The sequence below is a fragment of the Microcaecilia unicolor genome, chromosome 2, assembly GCF_901765095.1.
Source record: "Microcaecilia unicolor chromosome 2, aMicUni1.1, whole genome shotgun sequence".
Taxonomy (NCBI): Eukaryota; Metazoa; Chordata; class Amphibia; order Gymnophiona; family Siphonopidae; genus Microcaecilia; species Microcaecilia unicolor.
Window position 1 is genome coordinate 81,659,508 of NC_044032.1, and position 22,751 is coordinate 81,682,258.

The 22,751-nt window shown below is 45.1% G+C and overlaps 1 protein-coding gene across 2 annotated transcripts in view; it reads right to left on the minus strand.

Moving 5' to 3' along the window:
* The window catches only part of OXCT1 (3-oxoacid CoA-transferase 1), a 468,078-nt gene that overhangs the window by 383,132 nt on the left and 62,195 nt on the right, over positions 1 to 22,751 (minus strand). For both annotated transcript variants that reach the window (XM_030193084.1, XM_030193085.1), the window contains exons 6-7: positions 15,746 to 15,852; positions 2,805 to 2,865 (exon numbers count right to left, since the gene is read on the minus strand). In XM_030193084.1, coding sequence (XP_030048944.1) covers positions 2,805 to 2,865; positions 15,746 to 15,852 — 168 coding nt within the window. The remainder of the gene's footprint in view (positions 1 to 2,804; positions 2,866 to 15,745; positions 15,853 to 22,751) is intronic.

Sequence of the window (22,751 nt, forward strand, 5' to 3'; positions counted from 1 at the left end):
GAGATCGGACAGAGCCAATCAGAGGGGCTCTGCCGATACCCAGGACTGGATTGGTCGGTTGTTCCTACGGGGCGGGGCGGCTGATATTGTTCTGTATTTAAAGAGGGGAACTGAGCTAGCACTTTGCTTCAGGTTCTGTTCCCGAAGCCTATCTCCGTGGTTCCTGTGTTTTGGTGTTTTCCTGGTTTTGCGGATTTTGGAATTTGGACTGTTTCCTGGTTTCTCTGCCTAGCTGCCTGCCTTGACCTCCAGCCTAACTTTGACTTCTCTACTAGCTGCCTGCCTTGACCTCCAGCCTGACTTTGACTTCTCTACTAGCTGCCGGCCTTGACCTCTTGCCTGACCCCGACTACGCTTTGGCTGCCGGCCCTGATCTGCTGCCAGTCTTTGGACGCTTCCACCTGCCTGCTTCTCTCCCGGTTCCTGCCCAGGCCAGTCCGGTAACCCCGTGGTTCCTGAAGTCCCGTTGACCGCCTGCAGCTGGGGGCTCAACCCTTGGTGAACAGCGGTCGCCGCGGGTGAAGATTTGGGGTTGCGCGGCTGTCCTTTGAGGTCCTTTTGGGCCTTTCGGGACCTAAGGGCTCACCCTCCTTGTGGACAAGACATGAATATGATGTCCTGAAAGCTTCCCTTGGCTCGTGACCACTGGGTGGACAGGATCCACTGGGCTTGCCTCAAACAGAGGTGTACCATGTGACCCAGCATCCTCATCATTTGACCAGCTGCCACCCCTTCACTCTTGAGCACTTTTACTACTATTGAAATGAAAGTTAAGGTCTGCTGCTGTAGAAGAAATGCAGATGCTAGAGTGATGTCTAGCACTGAGACTTGGGATAGTTTATATCTAAACCTAGGAGTTCTAGCACCCAAATGGTTATGTGCATTGATTCTTTTGCACCTTCCTCTGATGTGTTCTTGAGCAGCCAACTGTCCATGTTGTTCTCTAATTACAGATGGTATATATATATATATATATATATATATATATATATATATATATATATATATATATATATATATATATATATATATATATATATATATATATATAATCAGCCTCCCTCTTACTTGAAGGTTGCCCAGAACAACTACAGGGTTCAAAGTTTTGCTCCCTCTGTCCCTGGTTTTGACTGTGGAGCTGGCTAGGGCTTCTAGGTCCTTGATTGTCTTGTGCAAGAGTGAGGTCCCTGAGTTGTTTGGGAAAAGCAAGAGAAGATGATACCTACACCTATGAAAGTAGTAATATTTAAATTACATTCTGCTATAAAATCTCCTAGAAGAGGAAGTTGGGTTAAAAGTGGGTCTGGAGGGAGTCTTAAGAGTGACCAAATGCCAAATGCTGCTTGATAAAAGTATCAGCCTCCTGCATCTGGTCTCCACATTCTCTCCACAGCACACCACATCAGCAAGCTTCTCCTGCACGTCTGGCTTGAAGTCTGAGTCCCATAGCCATGCATCTGCATGCACCAATCCCCATAGCGAAAGCTCTCAATACCATATCAGAAATATCATAGGTCATAAGGACCATGCATTTTTCACACTCCCTTTCCTTTGCTACTAGCTCAGAGTTATCAGCCTTCTCCTGAAGGAGAGTGTCAACAATGTTCATGCTCATGAAGAACTGTTAGGATGTTATGCAGGAAAGAGCATAGTGTTCCATCTTCCCAAAGACTCCAAAGGTCCTTGCCTCTCTTCCCAGGGGCAAAGTGGAATAAGTCTAATTGCTCTTGGCTCTAATGAGAGATGATTCGACTACTACAGAATGGTGAGGAAGTAGCAGCTTCTTGAATTCCAGAATTTTTTTAACTCTATATGTAGAGAGTTAATTTTTTTTATTAACAAGAAGTACAGAGAGGAGGGTCACCCACATTCTCATCTATACTTCCTTCAGAATTCTCTGAACAGGCACTGTCAAAGCATTCTTAGAAAAGAAATGTCAAGGAACTGGAGGCCATTCAATATCTCTGCCCTTGGTTCCTCCTCAGCCTCTAAAGAAAACAGGACAGCCTTAGTCATATCCCTAATAAACTTGGTACGTGAGAGCTCCTCCATGGGAGATTTAAATCTTGTGTGGTAGGGAGGGATCTAATGAGAGACCAGTGGACTCCTTTTCTGAGAAGATCCCCGGCTCTTCTTCAGACACCCAGAAGTGTTCTGATTCAGACTCATAAAAGTATTCTGTAGGAGACATCTGAGACTCTGCCTGCCTCAAACAGCTAACCTCCTGGTCAGGTCTGCACCTAGGGTGCCAAGTCACCAAGAAACTCGGTTCCTTAGAGATTGTCATGCCCCCTCCAATAACAAGGAGGACAAGCAGTCCTCATATCAGGGGCACTTCCAAGAACACTGGTGATCTTGAAGCGTTGTTGCTCACAGCACTACACTAGCTCCTACAGCAATAGAGACCAATGCTTCTAATGTTGATGTCGATGGACCAGACTTATCTGCACCAGAAATTTATTTGTGCTGTTTCTTACAACCACGAAATCCTCTGACTATTATTAACTGGTTCAATTCTGAAAGGTAGAAATCAAAACATGGAAATGCTGTAGAAGTACAAGATATTGAATTTATGCTGCAATTCTATTGTGCTTCTGATGATGTGATATTGACAACATGATACAGTAAAATATCATAATGCTCAAATTCTCCTATTCAGGGATATACTAACATAATAATCAACTAGGCAGGACTGATCACAACAAACAAAAATGTGACTTAACCCAATAAATGCAGTTATTAATATCAAAACCTAGGAGCTTTTTGCTCCTATTTGCATATTTATTATGAGATCTTTCACATACCTCTATAATTGTTACTTTTGCTGCCTTGCACATTGTTTGATTAAAATTTCTTGCAGTCTTCCTATTAAGACAATAAGTAAATAATTAAGAGAAAGTAGCAGTAGCATTCAATTCACACTATTCTTGTTCTTCTAGTAAGGCTGCAAAATAGTATGCATAAAATGAACACCAGACAGATGATTATTTTCAACTATTTACTACTTGCTGTTTTATAAGAGAAATCTTATTTAGAAGTCATAAACAGATGTGCGAACGTCAAAAAAAAAAAAAAACCTTTGCAAAGTTCAATTTGACAAACCTGCAAGAATTTATACTGGTCCATCACATTAGTAAGACTTTCTAAATGAAATTCAGATTTCCTCATATAAGCACTATATTTTGACCCAATGCAGATATCCCCAAATTACACAGCCAATGGTTTATTAACAACTTGGGGCCCTGTTTTACTAAGGTGCGCTAGCATTTTAAGCATGTGCTAAAATTAGTGCACGCTAAATGCTAGAGACACCCATATATTCCTGTGGGTGTCTCTAGCATTAGCGTGTACTAAAAACACTAGAACTCCTATAGCACGGCTTAGTAAACAGGGTCCTTAATATACAGCTCAACCTAATTATAGCAGAGCAGTGTACAATAACAAAAACAAAACAGGAAACCAATAAGGGTGCATGAGTAATGGGGATATGTGGTCAAATTTCAGTAAATATACTTTCTGGGAAGATCTGAGAGAAGAGGACATCTCTTTGGGTAAGTGACATTATTTTATTCTGTGCCTGGTAGCTTAAAGATTAGGGTTTAAAAGAAGAATTATAGGATATTGATAAACAGAATTTTAAAAAAAAAGAAGCAAACTTTATTAGGTAGTCTCCATACAATTTTTCTCAGTTTTAAAATTTGAATTTTCTGCCATAGCATTAACAGATATAGTCTCTAAAAGGCACAGAAGAGCCCAGTTTCGTCTTAGAAAAAAAAATAATAAAAATAAAACAGACAGAAGCAATATTAACTAGTTTCCATAGTGTACAATTCCTTTTCCATATAGGTTTCAACCTCTAGAGAAAACTAACAGCCAAGAATATAAAAAGGATAGCAGCAAGGCTTAAACTGTCCTAAAAGAAATGTCTTTTCTGTTTTTGCCTGCTGGAGAGGTAGCACTGCTGCTGACCTGAATTAGGTGTTAATTAAGGTGTGAGGAAGTAGAATATTTGCAAAGGTTACTAAGGGCAATCTGATTACTGGGCTAGCTTCAAAGGGTTTGTTTGAAATAGTCTCCTTAGAATCCACTTAACTTTCTTTCTGAGAAGTTCTGAGAGAAGAGGACATCTCTGTGGGTAAATGACATTATTTTATTCTGTGCTTGGTAACTTAACGATTAGTGTTTAAAAGAGGAATTCTAGGATATTGATAAACACAGAATTGTTTTTTTAAAGGAGCTAACTTTATTAGCTAGTCTTCATACCCTTTTCCCCATATTTTTAAAATTTAAATGTTCTACCACAGCATTAACAGATAGTCTCTAGAAGGCATAGAAGGGCTCTGTTCAGTCCTGGTCACTTGCCTACCTGTGCGAAGGTGCGAAGGTGCCAGACCTCACGCGTCACCTAGTTAGGATTTTAGATAGTGCTGGGGAGGAGCTGGCTATCTTGTTACATCTGGATACAAATGACATAGGAAAATGTGGGAAAGAGGTTCTGGACGCCACAATTAGGCTCTTAGGTAGAAAGCTCAAATCCAGAACCTCTAGGGTAGCATTTTCTGAAGTCCTATCCGTTCTACGCGCAGGGCCCAAGAAACAGGCAGAGCTCCAGAGTCTCAATGCGTGGATGAGGCGATGGTGCAGGGAGGAGGGTTCTAGATTTGTAAGGAACTGGGCAACATTCTGGGGAAGGGGGAGCCTATTCCAGAAGGATGGGCTCCACCTTAATCAGGGTGGGACCACGCTGCTGGCATCGGCATTTAAAAGGAGATAGAGCAGTTTTAAACTAGAACCTGGGGGAAGGCCGACAGTCATTCAAACACACATGGTTCGGAACAGGGTATCTTTCAAAGATATTGCCAAAACTGGGAAGATAGGGTATCCCGATAGCGAGGCTGCAAAAGAGACCATAGTAGATCATGAGTCCTTAAATAAAAATCAGGCAAAAGATTGCAAATTAACATTGTCAACTGCTGAGAAAGATGTAAAGAGGAACAACAAACAGTTTAAAATGTCTACATGCGAATGCCAGAAGCCTAAGAAATAACATGGGAGAATATATTGCACTAAATGAAAAATTAGATATAATAGGCATCTCTGAGACCTGGTAGGAGGAGGATAACCAGTAGGACACTGTCATACCGGGATACAAATCATATCGTAGTGACAGGTTGGATCGAATTGGTGGAGGAGTAGTTCTGTATGTTAAGGAGGACCTTGAATCAAACAGACTGCAAATTCTGCAGAAAACACATCTTGGAATCCCTATGGATTGAAATTCCATGTGTAAAGGGGAAAAGTCCGCCTGGCCAGGATGAACAGACGGATGTAGAAATGTTATCAGAAATTAGGGAGGCTAACAAACAGGGCAGCACAATAATAATGGGTGATTTCAATTACCACTACTATTTTCAAAAATTCTACAATCTACCAGTGTTTTAAGGGTGATAATAAATTTGTAAACATTTCAATTACCCCAATATTGACTAGGTAAATGTAACATCAGGGCATGCTAGGAAGGTAAAATTCCTTGACATAATCAAGGACTGCTTTATGGAGCAGCTGGTACAGGAGCAGACAAGAGAAGGAAAAATTCTAGACCTAGTCCTTAGTAGAGCGTATGATCTGGTGCAGGAGGTAATGGTACTGGGGGCGCTTGATAACAGTGATTGGAGCTTTGGAGTAAGTACATACAGGAAATCCAATAAATTAGTGTTTAACTTTGTAAAAGGATACTATGATAAAATGAGAAGAACAGTGAAAAAAAAACTTAAAGGAGAAGCTACGAAGGTCAAAAATTTACAGCAGCCGTGGATGCTGTTCAAAAATACCATCCTGGAAGCCCAGGCCAAATATAATTTGTGTATTAAAAGAGGAGGAAGGAAGACCAAACGATTGTCAGCATGGTTAAAATGTAAGGTGAAATAAACTAGTAGAACTAAAAGAAAATCCTTCAGAAAATGGAAGAAGGAACCAAATGAAAATAATAAGAAACAGCATAAGGAATGTCAAATCAAATGCAAAGTACTAATAAGGAAGGCAAAGAGAGACTTTGAAAAAAATACTGCATTGGAGGCAAAAACACATAGTAGATTTGGGAGAGATACCGGTGCCAGAAAAGCGAAGATAATTATTTGTAGCAGGTATTCTCCAAGGACAGCAGACTTAAAATCCTCACAAGTGGATCGGCGATCCACGCCAGCCCAGGAACCAGCATTTGAAACAGCAAAAAACTGTGCTAGAGCCTTCTGAGCACACCGAGTGTCTGACTGCGCATGCGCAGAGTGCCTTCCCACCCGCCACACGGCCGCGCTCCTCAGTTCAGTTGCAAGTAAAAAAGAGATAGAGGAGACAACTCCAAGGGGAGCTGGGTGGGTTTCTGAGGATTATCAGCCTGCTGTCCTTGGAGAATACCTGCTACACGTAAGTATCTTCGCTTTCTCCAAGGACAAGCAGGCTGAAATAATCCTCACAAGTGGGATATCCCTAACATCCAAGGTCACTCAAAACAACAGACGTTGGTCAATTGGGCCTCTTAACGGCGAGGAAGCAACGCAGATTAACCTGAAACTATACACAGTTGCTGAGAGTGCAGCCTGGAGCAGAACAAAATGGGTCCAGGGGGTGGAGTTGGATTCTAAAGCCAAAACAGATTCTGAAGCACTGACTGTCCAAATCGACTGTCGCATCGGGTATCCTGCACAAGGCAGTAGTGTAATGTGAATGTGTGGACTGAAGACCACGTTGCAGCCTTGCAAATCTCTTCAATGGAGGCTAAGTGAGCCACTGACGCAGCCATGGCTCTAACATTATGAGCCATGACATGGCCCTCTAAAGTCAGCCCAGCTTGGGCATAAGCGAAGGAAATGCAATCTGCTAGCCAATTGGAGATTGTGTGTTTTCCGATGGAGAGTCCCCTCCTGTTGGAATCGAAAGAAACAAACAACTGGGCAGACTGTCTGAAGGGCTTCGTCTGCTCCATGTAAAAGGCCAATGCTCTCTTGCAGTCCAAGGTGTGCAAGCTGCTTTCGCAAGGGTGGGCATGAGGACGGGGAAAAATGTTGGCAAGACAATTGACTTGGTCAGATGGAATTCCGACACCATCTTCGGCAGGAACTTAGGGTGAGTGCGGAGGACTATTCTGTTGTGATGAAATTTAGTATAAGGTGCATCCACTACTAAGGCCTGAAGCTCACTGACCCTACGAGCTAAAGTAACAGCCACCAAGAAAATGACCTTCTAGATCAAGTACTTCAGATGGCAGGAATTTAGTGGTTCAAAAGGACCTTTCATCAGCTGGGTGAGAACGACATTGAGATCCCATGACACTGGTGGAGGTTTGACAGGGGACTTTGACAAAAGCAAACCTCTCATGAAGCGAACAACTAAAGGCTGTCTACCTTCTACATGCTGATAAGCACGAATTGCACTAAGGTGAACCCTTATGGAGTCGGTCTTGAGACCAGACTCTGATGTGTAGAAGGTATTCAAGCAGGGTCTGTGCAGAACAAGAAAGGGGATCTATGGCCTTGCTGTCACACCAGATAGCAAACCTCCTCCATTTAAAAGAGTAACACCTCTTAGTGGAATTGTTCCTGGAAGAAAGCAAGACTCGGGAGACCCCCTCCGAAAGACCCAAGGAAGCGAATTCTAGGCTCTCAACCTCCAGGCTGTGAGAGACAGAGACTGGAGGTTGGGATGTAGAAATGACCCCTCATTCTGTGTGATGAGTGTAGGGAAACAATCTCCACGGTTCTTCAGAGGACAACTCCAAAAGAAAAGGGAACCAAATCTGATGCAGCCAGTAAGAGCAATCAGGATCATGGTTCTACGGTCTTGCTTGAGTTTCAGCAGTCTTCCCTACTAGAGGTATGGGAGAATACGAATACAGAAGGCATGCTCCCCAATGTAGGAGAAAGGCATTTAATGCTAGTCTGTCATGGGCCTGAAGTCTGGAATAGAACTAAGGGACCTTGTGGTTCAGTTGAGTGCAAAGAGATTCACCGAGTGAATACTCTGAGAGCTGACACTAGGCCAAAGGGCAGAATGCGGTACTGGAAGTGCTGCATTCCCAGTCGAAATCGAAGATACCTCCTGTGAGCTGGACGTATCGGGATGTGCGTATATGTGTCCTTCAAGTCCAGAGAGCATAGCCAATCGTTTTCCTGAATCATGAGAAGAAATCCTGAACTTTTACCGAATCTGGAATTTGTTCAGGGCATTTAGGTCTAGGATGGGACACATCCCCCATTTTCTTCAGCACAAGGAAGTACCTGGAATAGAATTCCAGCCCTTCTTCCCCTGGTGGAACAGGGTCAACCAAATGGGCCTTTAGAATGGAGGAGAGTTCGTCTGAAAGTACCTGCCTGTGCATAGAGCTGAACGAATGAGCTCTCAGTGGGCAATTTGGAGGTTTGGATTCCAGATTGAGGGTGTGTCCTAACCGGACTACTTGAAGAACCCACCGGTCGGAAATTATGAGAGGCCACATTTGGTGAAAAAACATTAACCTCCCCCCAACCGGCAAGTCGTCCGGTACAGACACTTTTAATGTGGCTATGCTCTCCTGGAGCCAGTCAAAAGCCCGTCCCTTGCTTTTGCTGGGGAGCAGCATGGGCCTTAGGCGCACACTGTTGACGATAACGAGCGCACTGGGACTGAGTCTGGGTAGGCTGCCGAAAAGATTATCCCCCCAGTAAGGAACATCCACTATCCTCTGCAGGGCCGAATGGTCCAGGTCAGAAACACGCAGCCATGAGAGTCTGAGCATTGCTATACCTTGAGCAGAGATCCTGGATGCTACATCAAAAGTGTCGTATGAGCCCCTGGCCAGAAATTTACGACACGCCTTCTGCTGTTTGACCAGCTGGCGAAAAGGTTCGGCCTACTCCGAAGGGAGGGCACTGACCAAACTAGACAGCTGACACACCGAGTTCCGCAAGTGAATGCTCGTGAACAGCTGATAAGATTGTATACAGGCAGTGAGCATGGCGGCCTGATACATTTTCCTCCCAAAACAGCCCAAGGTCCCAGCTTCTCTGCCTGTGAGCGCCGAAGCATAGTCTCTAGAAAGCTTGGCTCTTTTGAGGGCAGAGTCCACAACCAAGGAGTTGTGGGGTAACTGAGACTTCATCAACCCAGGTTCCTCATGGATCTGATACTAAGAATCAGTCTTTTATGGGACTATGGGGACCAACAGAGGGGACACCCACAGTTTCGCATAAGGACTTCCCTAAGTACCTTATGCAAAGGAGCGGTCATTGCCTCTCTAGGTGGAGAGGTGTAGTCCAGTACCTCGAGCATTTCAGCCCTGGGCTCATCCTCCACATCTACGGAGAATGGAATGGCCTGAGCCATATCCCGCACAAAAGATGAGAAGGAGAGGTTCTCAGGAGGAAACAGTCTCCTTTCAGGTGGAGGGGAAGGTTCAGAGGGAATTCCAAAGGACTCATCTGAGAAGTACCTGGGATCTTCCTCTGACCCCCGCGAGCGTTCTTCCTCGGTGTTGGAGAGCACTGCCCTCAGTGACTTCCAAGACCGAACTCGTCTCGATGCTGAAGAGTTGACTTGGGTGGCAGCCAATACCGGAGCCTCAAGCAGCACCGAGTTCGGACGCCTCAGAACTAGTGGAGGGCTAGGAAGAGCTGCAGCAGATGGCATGGTAGGCGAAAGCACCCCCGGCGCCGATGCAGTCTGATGCAGCAGCCCTTCCAGCAGCTCTGGAAGTAAGACCCTAATCCTTTCTTCGAGAGCCGTCATTGGAAAAGACTGTGCGGCCGGTGGAGCAGTCGGTGGCAGAGCTGCCTGGGGTTTGGGAGCAGGAACTGGACTGCTGGGAGACCGACACATTGGCACCTCTTGTATGGAGGGGGTCTGGTCCTCCCGGCATCGACGCTTCTAGGGTACCGATGCCTTCGGTGCCCCAGAGCTCACGGCACCACGTGATGAGGGAGAACAGTGTCGGTGCTTCTTAACCTTCACTCGATGCACCTCATCAAGGCTCCTTGGTGCTGACAAGGACAACGTCAAATCCCCATCTCCTCAGGGTCAGGTCCAATGATGGACGGTCCCAGGAGGGCCTGCATAGGAGGCATCGAGGCAGGTAGAGACTCACTTGATGCCTCACTGCTCCCAGTATATCAAGTTCTCTCAGCAGCCTTGCCTACCTCCACTCCTGACGTCAATGCCTCCCTCGACGCCAAAGGACTGAATGGAGCCCCAAAAGGTTTCTCTCTCTGGGCTTCTCAAGCCAGTTGAGTCCTTTTCTTCATACGAAGACAAAGGGAACAACAAGATGAGCTATGGTTGGGCCCAAGGCACTGAATACACCATAAATGGGTATTAGTGCCTGAGATGGTCCGGTTGCACCGAGAACAGTGCGATTGTGCTGAAAAATAAAGCACAAAAAAAAGGAAAAAACCCGGCCGAGCAGGCCTAAGGACGGCTGCAACTAAAAATAAAAGGAAACTCGACGCGGGTCAAAATGAAAACTAAGTAATAAAAGGGAACTTTTTTTTGAGGGGGTTACAATATTGAAAAGAAAAGGGAAAAGAAAAAAGGCTAAACACTGCAAAAAAAAAAAAAAAAAAGAGGCACAGAAGGCTCTCTCGGGCAAAGAAGCGGAGACAGAAAAAAACTGCCGCTCCTCACGCGGAAGAAAAGTAACTGAGGAGCACGGCCATGCGGCGGGTGGGAAGGCATTTGGTGCATGTGCAGTGAAGATGTGCAGCATGCTCAGAAGGCTCTAGCAAACTTTTTTGCTATTTCAAATGCCGGTTCCCAGGCCGGAGCACATCGCAAACCCACTTATGAGGATTCTGCCTCGCCTCACCCTATGCTTGGAACAACCTTCCTGAGCCCTTACGCCAAGCCCCCTCCCTGCCCGTCTTCAAGTCTTTGCTTAAAGCCCACCTCTTCAATGCTGCGTTCGGCACCTAACCCTTACCGTTCAGTGAATCCAGACTGCCCCAATTTGACTGCCCCTATCGGACCGACCGTTCACTTGTCTATTAGATTGTAAGCTCTTTGAGCAGGGACTGTCTCTCTTTGTTAAATTGTACAGCGCTGCGTAACCCTAGTAGCGCTCTAGAAATGTTAAGTAATAGTAGTAGTAGTAGTAGTATTTCAGCCTGCTTGTCCTCGGAGAAAGGTATTCAACGCTGATGAGACGGAAAAACTGAATGAATTCTCTATAATCCTGGAGAATGTAATGGGACAATTTGACAAATTGAAGAGTAGCAAATCTCCTGGACCGGATGGTATTCATCCCAGAGTACTGATAGAATTGAAAAATGAACTTGCAGAACAATTGTTAGAAGATACCTTTCCTAACTATTGTTAGCTCCCCAACCGAGAGATGCATCTATCGTCAAGCACTTTTTGAGGCTGAGGAATTTGGAATGTAAGTCCAAGGGTCAAACTGGATTGAACAGTCCACCACAGCAGAGAATGAACAAGGTCTGGAGAAACGCGGATGACATTCTCCAGCTCTCCTGTAGCCTAGTACCACTGGAAGGCTAGGGTCCATTGAGCTGATCTCATGTGAAGACATGTCATGGGTGTCACATAAGCTGTGGAGGCTATATGGCCTAACAACCTCAACATCTGCTGAGCCGTGACCTGCTGAGAGGTTCGAACATGAGAGGCCAGAGTAACAATAGTGTCCGCCCTCAGTCCTGGGAGGAAAGCGCAAACCTGCGTATCAAGCAGGTCTACAATGAATTCCAATTGTTGTGCAGGGTGAAGATGGAACTTGAGGTAGTTTATAACGAACTCTAGGAGCTCCAGAACCCGAATAGTCCTCCATATGGACTCCCAAGCACTGTTCTCTGATATGCTCTTCACCAGCCAATTGTTGAGGAAAGGGAACACATGGACTCCCAGTCTGCGTAGCGACACTGCGACTACCGCTAGATATTTGGTAAAGACCCTGGGAGCTGATGCAAGGCCAAAAAGCAATGTACAGTAATGGTAGTGATGTGTTACCAGCCAAAACTGATGATACTTCCGATGGGCTGGAAGTATCAGGATGTGTGTATAAGCATCCTTTAAGTCCAGAGAGCATAGCTAATCATTTTTTCATGGAAGAAAAAACCTCCGAAGCAAAAATCACAAGACACGAGAGTGCCTGAAAAAAAGGCAAGGCACCAAGGAAAAATTCACAGGAAAGACCCGATCAGAGAATAGGCCTAAATGCGGCTTAAGGCACAGAAAATAAAAGAAACTTTAAAAATCTGCAAGAAATAACTAAAAATGTATGGGAAGAGAAAGTGAGAAAAGCCTGACGAGGCACAGTGAAAAATCGCACAAAAAGAAGCTGAAAAGACACCAAAAAGAAGCTCTTCCAAACTGGACTTGAAGAGAAACTACAGACTCAGTCCTCTCTTCACCACGATAGAAAAACAACCGCAGTAACTGCTCCTTTGTGGCAAGAAGGAAGGCACCCACTCATACACGGTGGAGCGTGTCTCTCACCCACAAAGCACTTAAGGCTTGTTATAAAGCCTGGACCGGGCAACAAGGCGCCATGCTACCCCACTTGTGAGAACTAATAGTCTGCTTGTCCTCAGAGGATATCTCAAACTTGAAAGCCCAACAGTAGAATTTTTTTTCTTTTAGATTTTAATTTGTACATATTGATTGCACCATTCCAATTGCAGGGGAAGATAGAAGTGAAATCTTGGGACCACTCAAGCAGGCATCCTCAGGAGTTAGTAAAGGAACACAAACATGATGATGCAAAATTAGATTTACTATTGACATATAGTAAATGTTTTTATTACTGGCACCATAGTGAATCACCAGGGGTGCAATGATAAATGAATACTGTGGTTAAATATTAAAAAAAAAAAAAAGTGAAGATCCTGTGACTAGAGAATGACACAGGGACAAAGTTTGTCCCTGTCCCCACCTCGCCCCCATGGTTTCTGTCTCCATCCACCCCCCCCCCCCCCCCCGGTCCCCGCAGGTTCTTTCCCCATCCTCGCCCGTCCCCATGGGCTCTGTCCTCATCTGCAGAAGCCTCTAACAATTATGATTTTATATTTAAATAATTTTATTCAAATATTAAAAAGGAACAATATGCTATGCAACTACTGTGTATAAATTACAAATAAAAAACAATCATAACAGTGAGCAGCTGTAATAACCCTCCTCACCACCACCCTCTACCCGTCCAACCCCAACAACAGCTGATTTCTATTACCTCAAGGAATCCTAATCCACCCTGTTAAAATGTCCATGGATACAAAATACAACCCATTCAGTATGCCCTAGAAGGGCATACTAGAAATATGCCCTATGTAGCACTGTTATGATTTTTTAATCTGTGAATGAAGTCATCAACAATCTCAGGATTGAGTCTAGATCTCCTGCCTTCCACAGTCCTTCCTGCAATAGAAAATGTCTTCTTAGAAGATGTGCTGGTAGCAGGATGTACAGGATCTCCCATGCAAATTTTGCTAGTTGAGGCCAGTATGTTTGTTTTTCCAAAAAAATCAAAATATTGTTGTCTGCATCACTCAAACATAAATAACAGTCCAGTTCATTAACAGGCTTCAAAGTAGAAAATGACACAGGGACAAAGTTTATCCCTGTTCTCGTGGGCTCTGTCCACGTCCCCATCCCCATGTCATTCTCTACCTGTAACTTCAGAAACATCAACTCTGAAATGAAGGGAAGAACTCATAGGAGAGACAATGAGCACAAAAAAAAAATTATATGATCAAACTAGAAAACAAAGGCAACAGGAACAAAAGATATAGCTGAAAGAGTAAAGGCAAAATGGAAGGCAAAAGGGCTTACAGAGCCAGTACCAAGAAGTGTATCTAAAACACAAAAGGAGGGAATCCAACGTGTTCATAAAATCAAAAGCTCAAATACAGGAAAAAGTAACAAAAGGTAATATAGTAAGATGAAAAGACTTTTTAGATATATTAGTGAGAAATGGCAAGATTGGGATTGTAAAATGAAAAGGTACTGTAAAATGGAAGTAACTATACAGAAGGGATTGAAAAAAATAACATATCAGATCATTTTGTCTAGTATTCACAAGTGTGGCGGTTAAAAAAAAAAAAGCAGATGCAATCCAAGCACAAATGGAAGGAAAGCGTATGCTGGCCTATTTACAGAAGACAAACTCTAGCTAGAACCAGACAAGATGAAGATGTATTAGGCAATAGGGTTTGATAATAATAACTCTGGAAGATGTTTACTAAAGGGCATTAGAATTTGGAGTTAACAGACATTTTAACACAATAACTGCAAATCTGACATTTTTCTAAGGGTATTTTTGTACAGGTTGTGCGCTATCATTAGTGTGCAGTAACTGATAGGATTTAACACAGGAGCACTTAGCCACTCTTATATAGGAGGCACTAAGGGCTTCTTTTACAAAGCTATGCTAGTGAGTCCTGTGCGGCAAATGAGAGGAAGCCCATAGAAACTGAATGGGCTTCCTTTCATTTGCCGCACCGAGAAATGGAAGCGTGGCTTTGTAAAAGAGGCCCTAAGTGATCCAGTGTTAAATTGGCTGTTATCCAGTTTCCACACCTTATTTAGAACACACTAACAGGATGTTTCCATACCCATGCCATGCCTTCTCCCAGAAAAATTCCCCAACGCGTGCACTAACAAGTACATTACAGCTTTAACACCATCATGCATTACTACTGTTAGCATGCGCTAAGGGCATAACACCCTTTAGTAAATCCCTTTTCTTTGTAGATCACTATTCTGTGCTGCAATCAGAAGAGGATATACGTCTGTGGACCTTTGGTCTTCTTTCAACCTTAACTATTTAACTACATGAACTGCTCTGAAGCACTAAACCACATTTTAGTATACGACTAGCATTGTATTCTGAGAAAATCAGCAAGGATTTCAGAACAATTTCTGTTCTAGAAACCCAAAACAGAATATTTTCATGGAGAAAATAAGAATTTTGAAGAGAGAACAAGAAAAATCATTTGCACTGCAATTGAAACTTCTATGATGACATGGATGTACCAAACAAAGGAATACTCTTGAAAGGTATTCTGTTATTTAACAAATTTAGGGGGTCTTTTACTAAAGATTAGTGCATGTTATCTGTAACAGGACCCATATTACTTCTATGGGTTCTGCTGCAGATAACATGTGCTAATCTTTACTAAAAGACCCCCATAATAATTATATCAAGTGGTTCTTGATATTAAAAAAAAAGAAGACAATGACGACATCATGAGAAATAACTTGAAATGTCTTTTCTTTATATAGTTGTATAGTGTATCTATAATAAAAATGACAAGACACCTAAAATTAAGCTGCACTGCCATCTTTTGGCACTTCAAATTTCTAACAATAACAAGTGAAAAGTCCAGTATAAATGCTTAATCATATAATCAACACGATGTATTTAAAATTCCAATCTTCCTTTATTTTCAAACATGCTCTTCTTTTTATGTAACAAACAATTGTTGAGCACTTAGCTATGGCTCGACAGTGGCCAAACCCGTTTCACTTTACATGCTTCATCAGGAGCCGTGCATCAACTTTCTTATAATATCTAACAAGATGGTATCACATATTTTTGTGATCACATCTTATCAAATCTCAATTCTTCAATACAGCGTTCTTAACTGTATGAGATTTGAGATTTGATAAGATAAAATGTGATCACAAAAATATGTGATACCTCACAACACGACTAAGTTTATTTTCAGATTACAAATGTTCAACATAAAAAACGTTTTTTGTCAAAACTTACCTAAATACAATATTCCCAGCACGGTCTGCTTTCCATGCTTTCACAAGTGCAAAATCGCCTGTAATTGCCTGCTCCATAACAAAGTGACGACCACCAAATTCTCTCACCTGTAAGGGACACATTATGAGTGACATGCAGCATACTTAATAAAAAGTCTTGACAAATCCACTTAAAAGTAGGTTCAACGTGAAGGGTATCTTGGTAGTTAATAAACAGTCATCCAGAATGCAAAAATCTGGGTATTTACACTTATTAAATGAATGGCTACAAAGGAATGATTTTACTTTACAAATTCAAAAAGGAGGAGCATTAATGTTATTTATTTAGTAAGATTATTAACCACCTTTATGAAGAAATTCACTCAAGGCTGTGGCATACAGCAGGTACAGCTTGACATAAACACTTAAAATTTTGTTAACAGCATAAAAATAGTAACATGACCAAATATAAGCGTAAATACAATCTATGAGGTAGACTTGGAGATAATAGAATCCTAGTAATGGGATTCAGCATCTTCTCACTTAATTGTATCTCCGGTGCACAGGTCATTAGCACCATAGGTTTTTGTAGTGAGGAGCTGCTGTGGCATCAGACTATCGTAAGCTTCATTTTCTGTGCAACAGTGTATGTGACCCCTGAAGCAGGCGGTTTCCCCACCGAAACATAGCCCTATGTCGGGTCCCATTCTGTGAGGTGATTTACCAATAAATCTCTCTACATATTACAGCTGTGTTCTGGAAGTCTACTTCTTCGCACTTGCTGAACTACATGTAAGGGGTTTTTTGTTCCTGTTTGCTCTATTGGTGTTGGTATTGGTATTTCAGAACATGCTTGTGCATATGCTGGCACATACACATGTATGTTTGCCATTTTAGAAACCTACCCAGCTGATATAGTGAGGACTTTGAGGTCTTTACAAGACCATGGACTAACAGTCCCCCCCATTACGAAGAGATAGATTAAATCTGACTACAACACGAGCATTGTTTTTATTTAGTGCCGTTTCTTTGGAATCAAATTCCCGACTATGGCTGTTTGGAAGAAAATTTTAAGAAGTTTAAAATTTTATTGAAGACATTGTTGTTTAAGGAAGTTCTTAATATGGATTGTGGTAATGGCAAATGGGTATACTGATGTCGCTGTGAAGGATAAATCCTAAGCATTTTAATGATTATTGTGAATGATCTCTGTATGAATGTGTATAGGTCTTTCCTACCAACATTATGGAGTTCTTAAGATGGATTTATTTTTATCGCTGTCTTTTTTGTGTTTTTTTAAATTGTATAAACTGTAAACCGCATTGGTCTGTTCAAGTTAAGCTGTATATTAAATTTTAAATAAATATAAACATTTAAGTGGGCAGGAGAGGCTTCTGCCTGCTTAAATCACCTGGAGCCACCCAAACTGCCAAAATTCAGCAGCACTTAACCGGGCAGTGGCGCAGAATTTAGGCTCTGACCAGCACAAAAAAATGTGGACAGGTCAGGGGCGGTACAGACGGTGGCAGTTATGTGGGTGTTGACTGACTTGCCTGCCTACTAGCTTACTAACTCATCAGCCATTGACTTATCTGCTAGCTTGTCAGCCATTGACCTACTTGCCTGCCTGCCAACTTGTCAGCCCAATACTTACCTCCTCTCCAGCATCTCCCTGCTCGCTCCTGTCCATCAGCTCCATCATGCCCCAAACCGCCTGCTAGTGTGTCACCCATTTATTTACCTGCCAACCTGCCAACTTGACAGCCATTGACTTATCTGCCCCCCTGCCTCTCCCTTGCTCGTTCCTGTCCATCCGCATCTGCCTGCTCCACCCCGCCTGCAAGCTTGGCAGCCACTGCCTGACTTGCCTGCCTGCTAACCTGCCAGCCACTGACTTATCCACTCTCCAGTCCATCAATCCCTCCAATTCCAAGCTTCCGGCTCTTCGCTCTATCTACCTGCTTCTCACCTCAGTCACTACACTTACACCTGTCACATCGCAATCACTACTTATGGCCCCTATCCACATCCTCTTCCTTGCCCTGTCCCTTCCTAATCTTTTTCCCCTCCCCTTACCCCTGTCTACCGCTGGAACTCATTGCCCACCTGTGTTCCCTCCCGTCCTGCCTGCTACGGCAATACCCTATTCACCCCCATCCCTCACCATCTCTCCATCTCTCTTGTCCCCCTCCTCCTTCCTAGCCCTTAATCTCCAACACCTCCTTCCTGCCATTAACCCTTCACCATTCCTCCTAAGTGCACCCCGTCTTCGTCGCCTTCATCGCCCGACCTCCACCACCCTCCTCCGCACTGTCTTACTCCTCCTCCTGCTCTCCGCGGGAGACATTAATCCTAATCCTGGCCCCCCTCACCTGTCCTCCTCCTATCCATGCAAACGATTCCGTGATGTCTCCAACCTCGTCTCTATTCCCCTCCTCCCCCCCTCTTCCCTCCCCTTCTCATGCGCCTTGTGGAATGCCCACTCGATCTGCAACAAACTGCCCGTCACCCACGATCTCTTCATCTCTCGTTCCCTCCAACTGCTCGCCCTAACCGAAACCTGGCTCTCCCCTGACGACTCTGCCTCAGTCGCGGCCCTTTGTCATGGAGGTTATCTCTTCTCCCACTTTCCCCGCCCAGATGGCCGCGGTGGAGGCGTCGGGTTACTTCTCTCGCCCTCCTGTAGTTTCCAACCCCTCCTCCTACCGCAATCTCACTGCTTCTCGTCCTTTGAAGCTCACTCCATCCGGCTATTCTACCCATTACCACTCAGAGTTGCAGTCATCTACCGCCCCCCTGATAAGCCCCTCTCTTCATTCCTTACTGACTTTGACGCTTGGCTCACCGTCTTTCTTGATCCCGCATCTCCATCCCTCATTCTTGGCGATTTTAACATTCACGTTGACAACCCATCCAACTCCTACGCTTCTAAATTCCTTACTCTGATATCCTCCTTTAACCTCCGACTATGCTCTACCACCTCTACTCACCGTGATGGCCATTGTCTCGACCTCGTTCTCTTCTCTTCCTGCTCACCTTCCAATTTCTGCACCTCAGTCCTTCCTATCTCAGATCATCACCTAATCACCCTCACACTTCATCACCCTCCCCCTCAACCTCGCCCAACTATAACCACTGCCTTCAGGAATCTCCAAGCTGTCGACCCTCCTATCCTATCCTCTCACACCTCCACTCTCTTCCCTTCCATCTCGTCTTCTGAATCTGTCGACACGGCTGTCTCTATCTACAATGAAATTCTCTCCACTGCTCTGGATACCCTAGCACCATCTGTCTCTCACCCCACTAAGCGCATTAATCCTCAGCCCTGGTTAACCCCTTGCATCTGTTACCTCCGCTCCTGCACCCGATCTGCTGTACAACTCTGGAGAAAATCTCGCACCCTGTCAGACTTCACCCATTACAAATTCATGCTATCCTCCTTCCAGTCCTCCCTATTCCTTGCCAAACAGGAATATTATTCTCAATTAACCAATTCTCTTGGCTCCAACCCTCGTCGCCTCTTCGCCACCCTCAACTCCCTACTTAAAGTACCCTCCGCTCCCACCCCCCACCCCCCTCACTCTCTCCTCAAACACTAGCTGACTACTTCCGCGATAAAGTACAGAAGATAAACCTTGAATTCACTTCCAAGCCTTCTCCTCCCTGTGGCTTCTTAACCCACTCCCTCAACCAACCTAACCTGGCCTCCTTCTCCTCCTTCCCTCAGATCACCGAAGAGGAAACTGCTCGCCTTCTTTCTTCCTCTTAAGTGCATCACCTGTTCCTCTGATCCCATTCCCACCAACCTGCTTACCAACATCTCTCCTACAGTTAACCCCTCAATCTGTCACATCCTCAACCTCTCTCTCTCCACTGCTACTGTCCCTGACACCTTCAAGCACGCTGTGGTCACACCACTTCTCAAAAAACCATCACTTGACCCCACCTGTCCCTCCAACTACCGCCCCATCTCTTTTCTACCCTTCCTCTCCAAATTACTTGAACGTGCTGTCCACAGCCGCTGCCTTGACTTCCTCTCCTCTCAGGCCGTCCTCGACCCGCTTCAATCCGGCTTTCGCCCACTACACTCAACAGAAACAGCACTCTCTAAAGTCTGCAATGACCTGTTCCTTGCCAAATCCAAAGGTCACTATTCCATCCTCATCCTCCTCGACCTATCTGCCGCCTTTGACACCGTCAATCATAAGTTACTTCTTGACACACTGTCCTCATTTGGATTCCAGGGCTCCGTCCTTTCCTGGTTCTCCTCGTATCTTTCCCAACGCACCTTCAGAGTATTTTCTAATGGCTCTTCTTCCACCCCCGTCCAGCTCTCTGTCGGGGTCCCTCAAGGATCTGTCCTTGGACCGCTTCTTTTCTCAATATACACCTCTTCCCTGGGCTCGTTGATCTCATCACATGGATTCCAGTACCATCTCTATGCTGATGACACCCAGCTTTACCTCTCCACTCCCGACATCACAGTCGAAACCCAGGCCAAAGTTTCGGCCTGCCTTTCCGACATCGCCGCCTGGATGTCCAACCGGCATCTGAAACTGAACATGGCTAAGACTGAGCTCCTTGTCTTTCCACCCAAACCCTCTTCTCCTCTTCCCCCACTTTCCGTCTCTGTTGACAACGTCCTCATCCTCCCCGTCTCTTCAGCCCGCAATCTCGGAGTCATTTTCGACTCTTCCCTCTCCTTCTCTGCCCATATCCAACAGACAGCTAAGACCTGTCGCTTCTTCCTCTATAATATTAGCAAAATTCGCCCATTCCTTTCTAAACAGACCACCCGAACCCTCGTCCACTCGCTCGTTACCTCTCGTCTTGACTATTGCAACCTTCTCCTCGCTGGCCTCCTGCTTAGCCACCTATCCCCCCTTCAATCTGTCCAAAACTCCGCTGCACGTCTTATCTACCGCGTGAACCGATACTCTCATATCACCCCTCTCCTCAAGTCGCTTCACTGGCTCCCGATCCGCTACCGTATACAATTCAAGCTTCTCCTATTGACCTTCAAGTGCACTCAATCTGCAGCCCCCCATTACCTCTCTACCCTCCTCTCCCCGTATGTCCCCACCTGTAACCTCCGCTCTCAGGACAAATCACTCCTATCTGTACCCTTCTCCACCACCGCTAACTCCAGACTCCGCCCCTTCTGCCTCGCTTCACCTTATGCCTGGAACAGACTTCCTGAGCCCATATGCCGTGCACCCTCCCTACCCATTTTCAAGTCCTTACTCAAGGCCCAACTCTTCTCCCTTGCTTTTGGTGCCTAAGCACCTTCCCCATTCCTGATACCTACACTGACTACATAGCTTATTACCTTTAGATTGTAAGCTCTCTTGAGCAGGGACTGTCCTTCCCCTTGTCTAAACTTGTACAGCGCTGCGTAACCCTGGCAGCGCTATAGAAATGCTAAGTAGTAGTAGTAGTAGTAGTAGTGTTGGCAACATTCAGTGCCGGGACCCACATAGCTAATCTGCTGAAATTAGGACAACTCAAAAGCTGTTCTCATTTTGGCCAGCACCCGCATAACTATGCAAAATGAAGCCTGGAGCCCTGGGGCCCCTCCCACTGCCTCCCACCAGGCTGTGACATGCTATAGTGGGTGGATACGTTTTTTATTCATTAAGTCTTCATAGCACCAATGACAATTTATATTACATTCACTGGAGAAGCAATGTTCTCCCGAAATTCTATAATCTATAAATGATATTAAAATATAAATACCTAACATGCAATGTACAACTTTTAATATAACTATCTGCTCCCATGCACACTATGATGTTGTGAAGCTTTCATACCAAACACTTTCATGCAAATGACTAATAGTCCGTGCTTACACATCACATAGCATAATAAGTCATGAACATGATATATCCCATTCTCAGCGTTCCGCTGTTAATTTGGTTATTTTCAGGGTACAGCAGCCACACGAAGTCCCTGAAACAGTCGCTACGAAACCCATGGCGTCAGGCACTGACGGGAGCTACAGGATGTTTTCTTCAATTCTACAGTTGTGCGCTGGGTGTGAAATTCTCAACCTGGCAGCACTGAGATTAAGTGAACATTTCACTGGACATTGTTTATTATTGATTAGTTGGTTACTTTACAATTGGGTTTATGACATTTTGTGAATAGGATATATCATGTTCATGACTTATCCTATCCTATATAATAAAAAGCACCTCCAACTTTCTGAAGCTGACTGCGTGGACATAAGGCTTGAGGCATTCATGCTTCTGTCTCCCACTTCCGAATGCGTCACCAGCGACAATGCCCAATCACAACATAGCAGCATTCAGAACCTTGGAGGCGCAGTTTCAGGCTTTCGCCACGCCCCCCCCCCGAGGTCGCCGCCCCTCCACCCCCCCCCCCCCTAGGTTGCCACCGCACCCCCCTCCATCTCCCCCAGGGTCGCAGCAGCCACTGCTCCACCCTCCATTCCCCCCCAGGTCGCCGCCGCCGCCGCTCCCCCCCTCCGTCCAACATCAGCTCAGCTGCCATTTCCGGCCACTGCTGCTTCTCCTGTCGAGCAGCAGCGGCCGGTACAAAACCAAAAAAAAAAACCTGCAGAAATGCTTTCAAAAAGGAAGTGGGGCACCGCAGGCAGTCATCGGCTGTCAGCGCTGCATCCACTCCACCTCTCAAGTCGCTGCGCTCCTCCGGGGTTCACCTCCAGGGCCAGTGACGTGAGAGCCGTGAGAGGAGGAGCAGATGCAGAGCTGACAGCCAATGGCTGCCTGCAGTGCCCCGCATCCTTTTTGAAAGCATTTCTGCAGGTTTAATTTTTGTTTTTGTACTGGCTGCTGCTGCTCGACAGGAGAAGCAGCAGTGGCCGGAAATGGCAGCTGAGCAGACGTCGGACGGAAGAGGGGGAGCGGCAGCGACCTCAGGGGGGGACGTGGTGGCAAGGGCAGCAGGAGTGGGGCCTGAGACAACGGAGGGGGAAGAGGTCCTGAGGCCAGAGGGGAGGGGGTCCAGAGACCTGAGAGGGAGGAGGGGGGAGGAGGAGGGGGTCC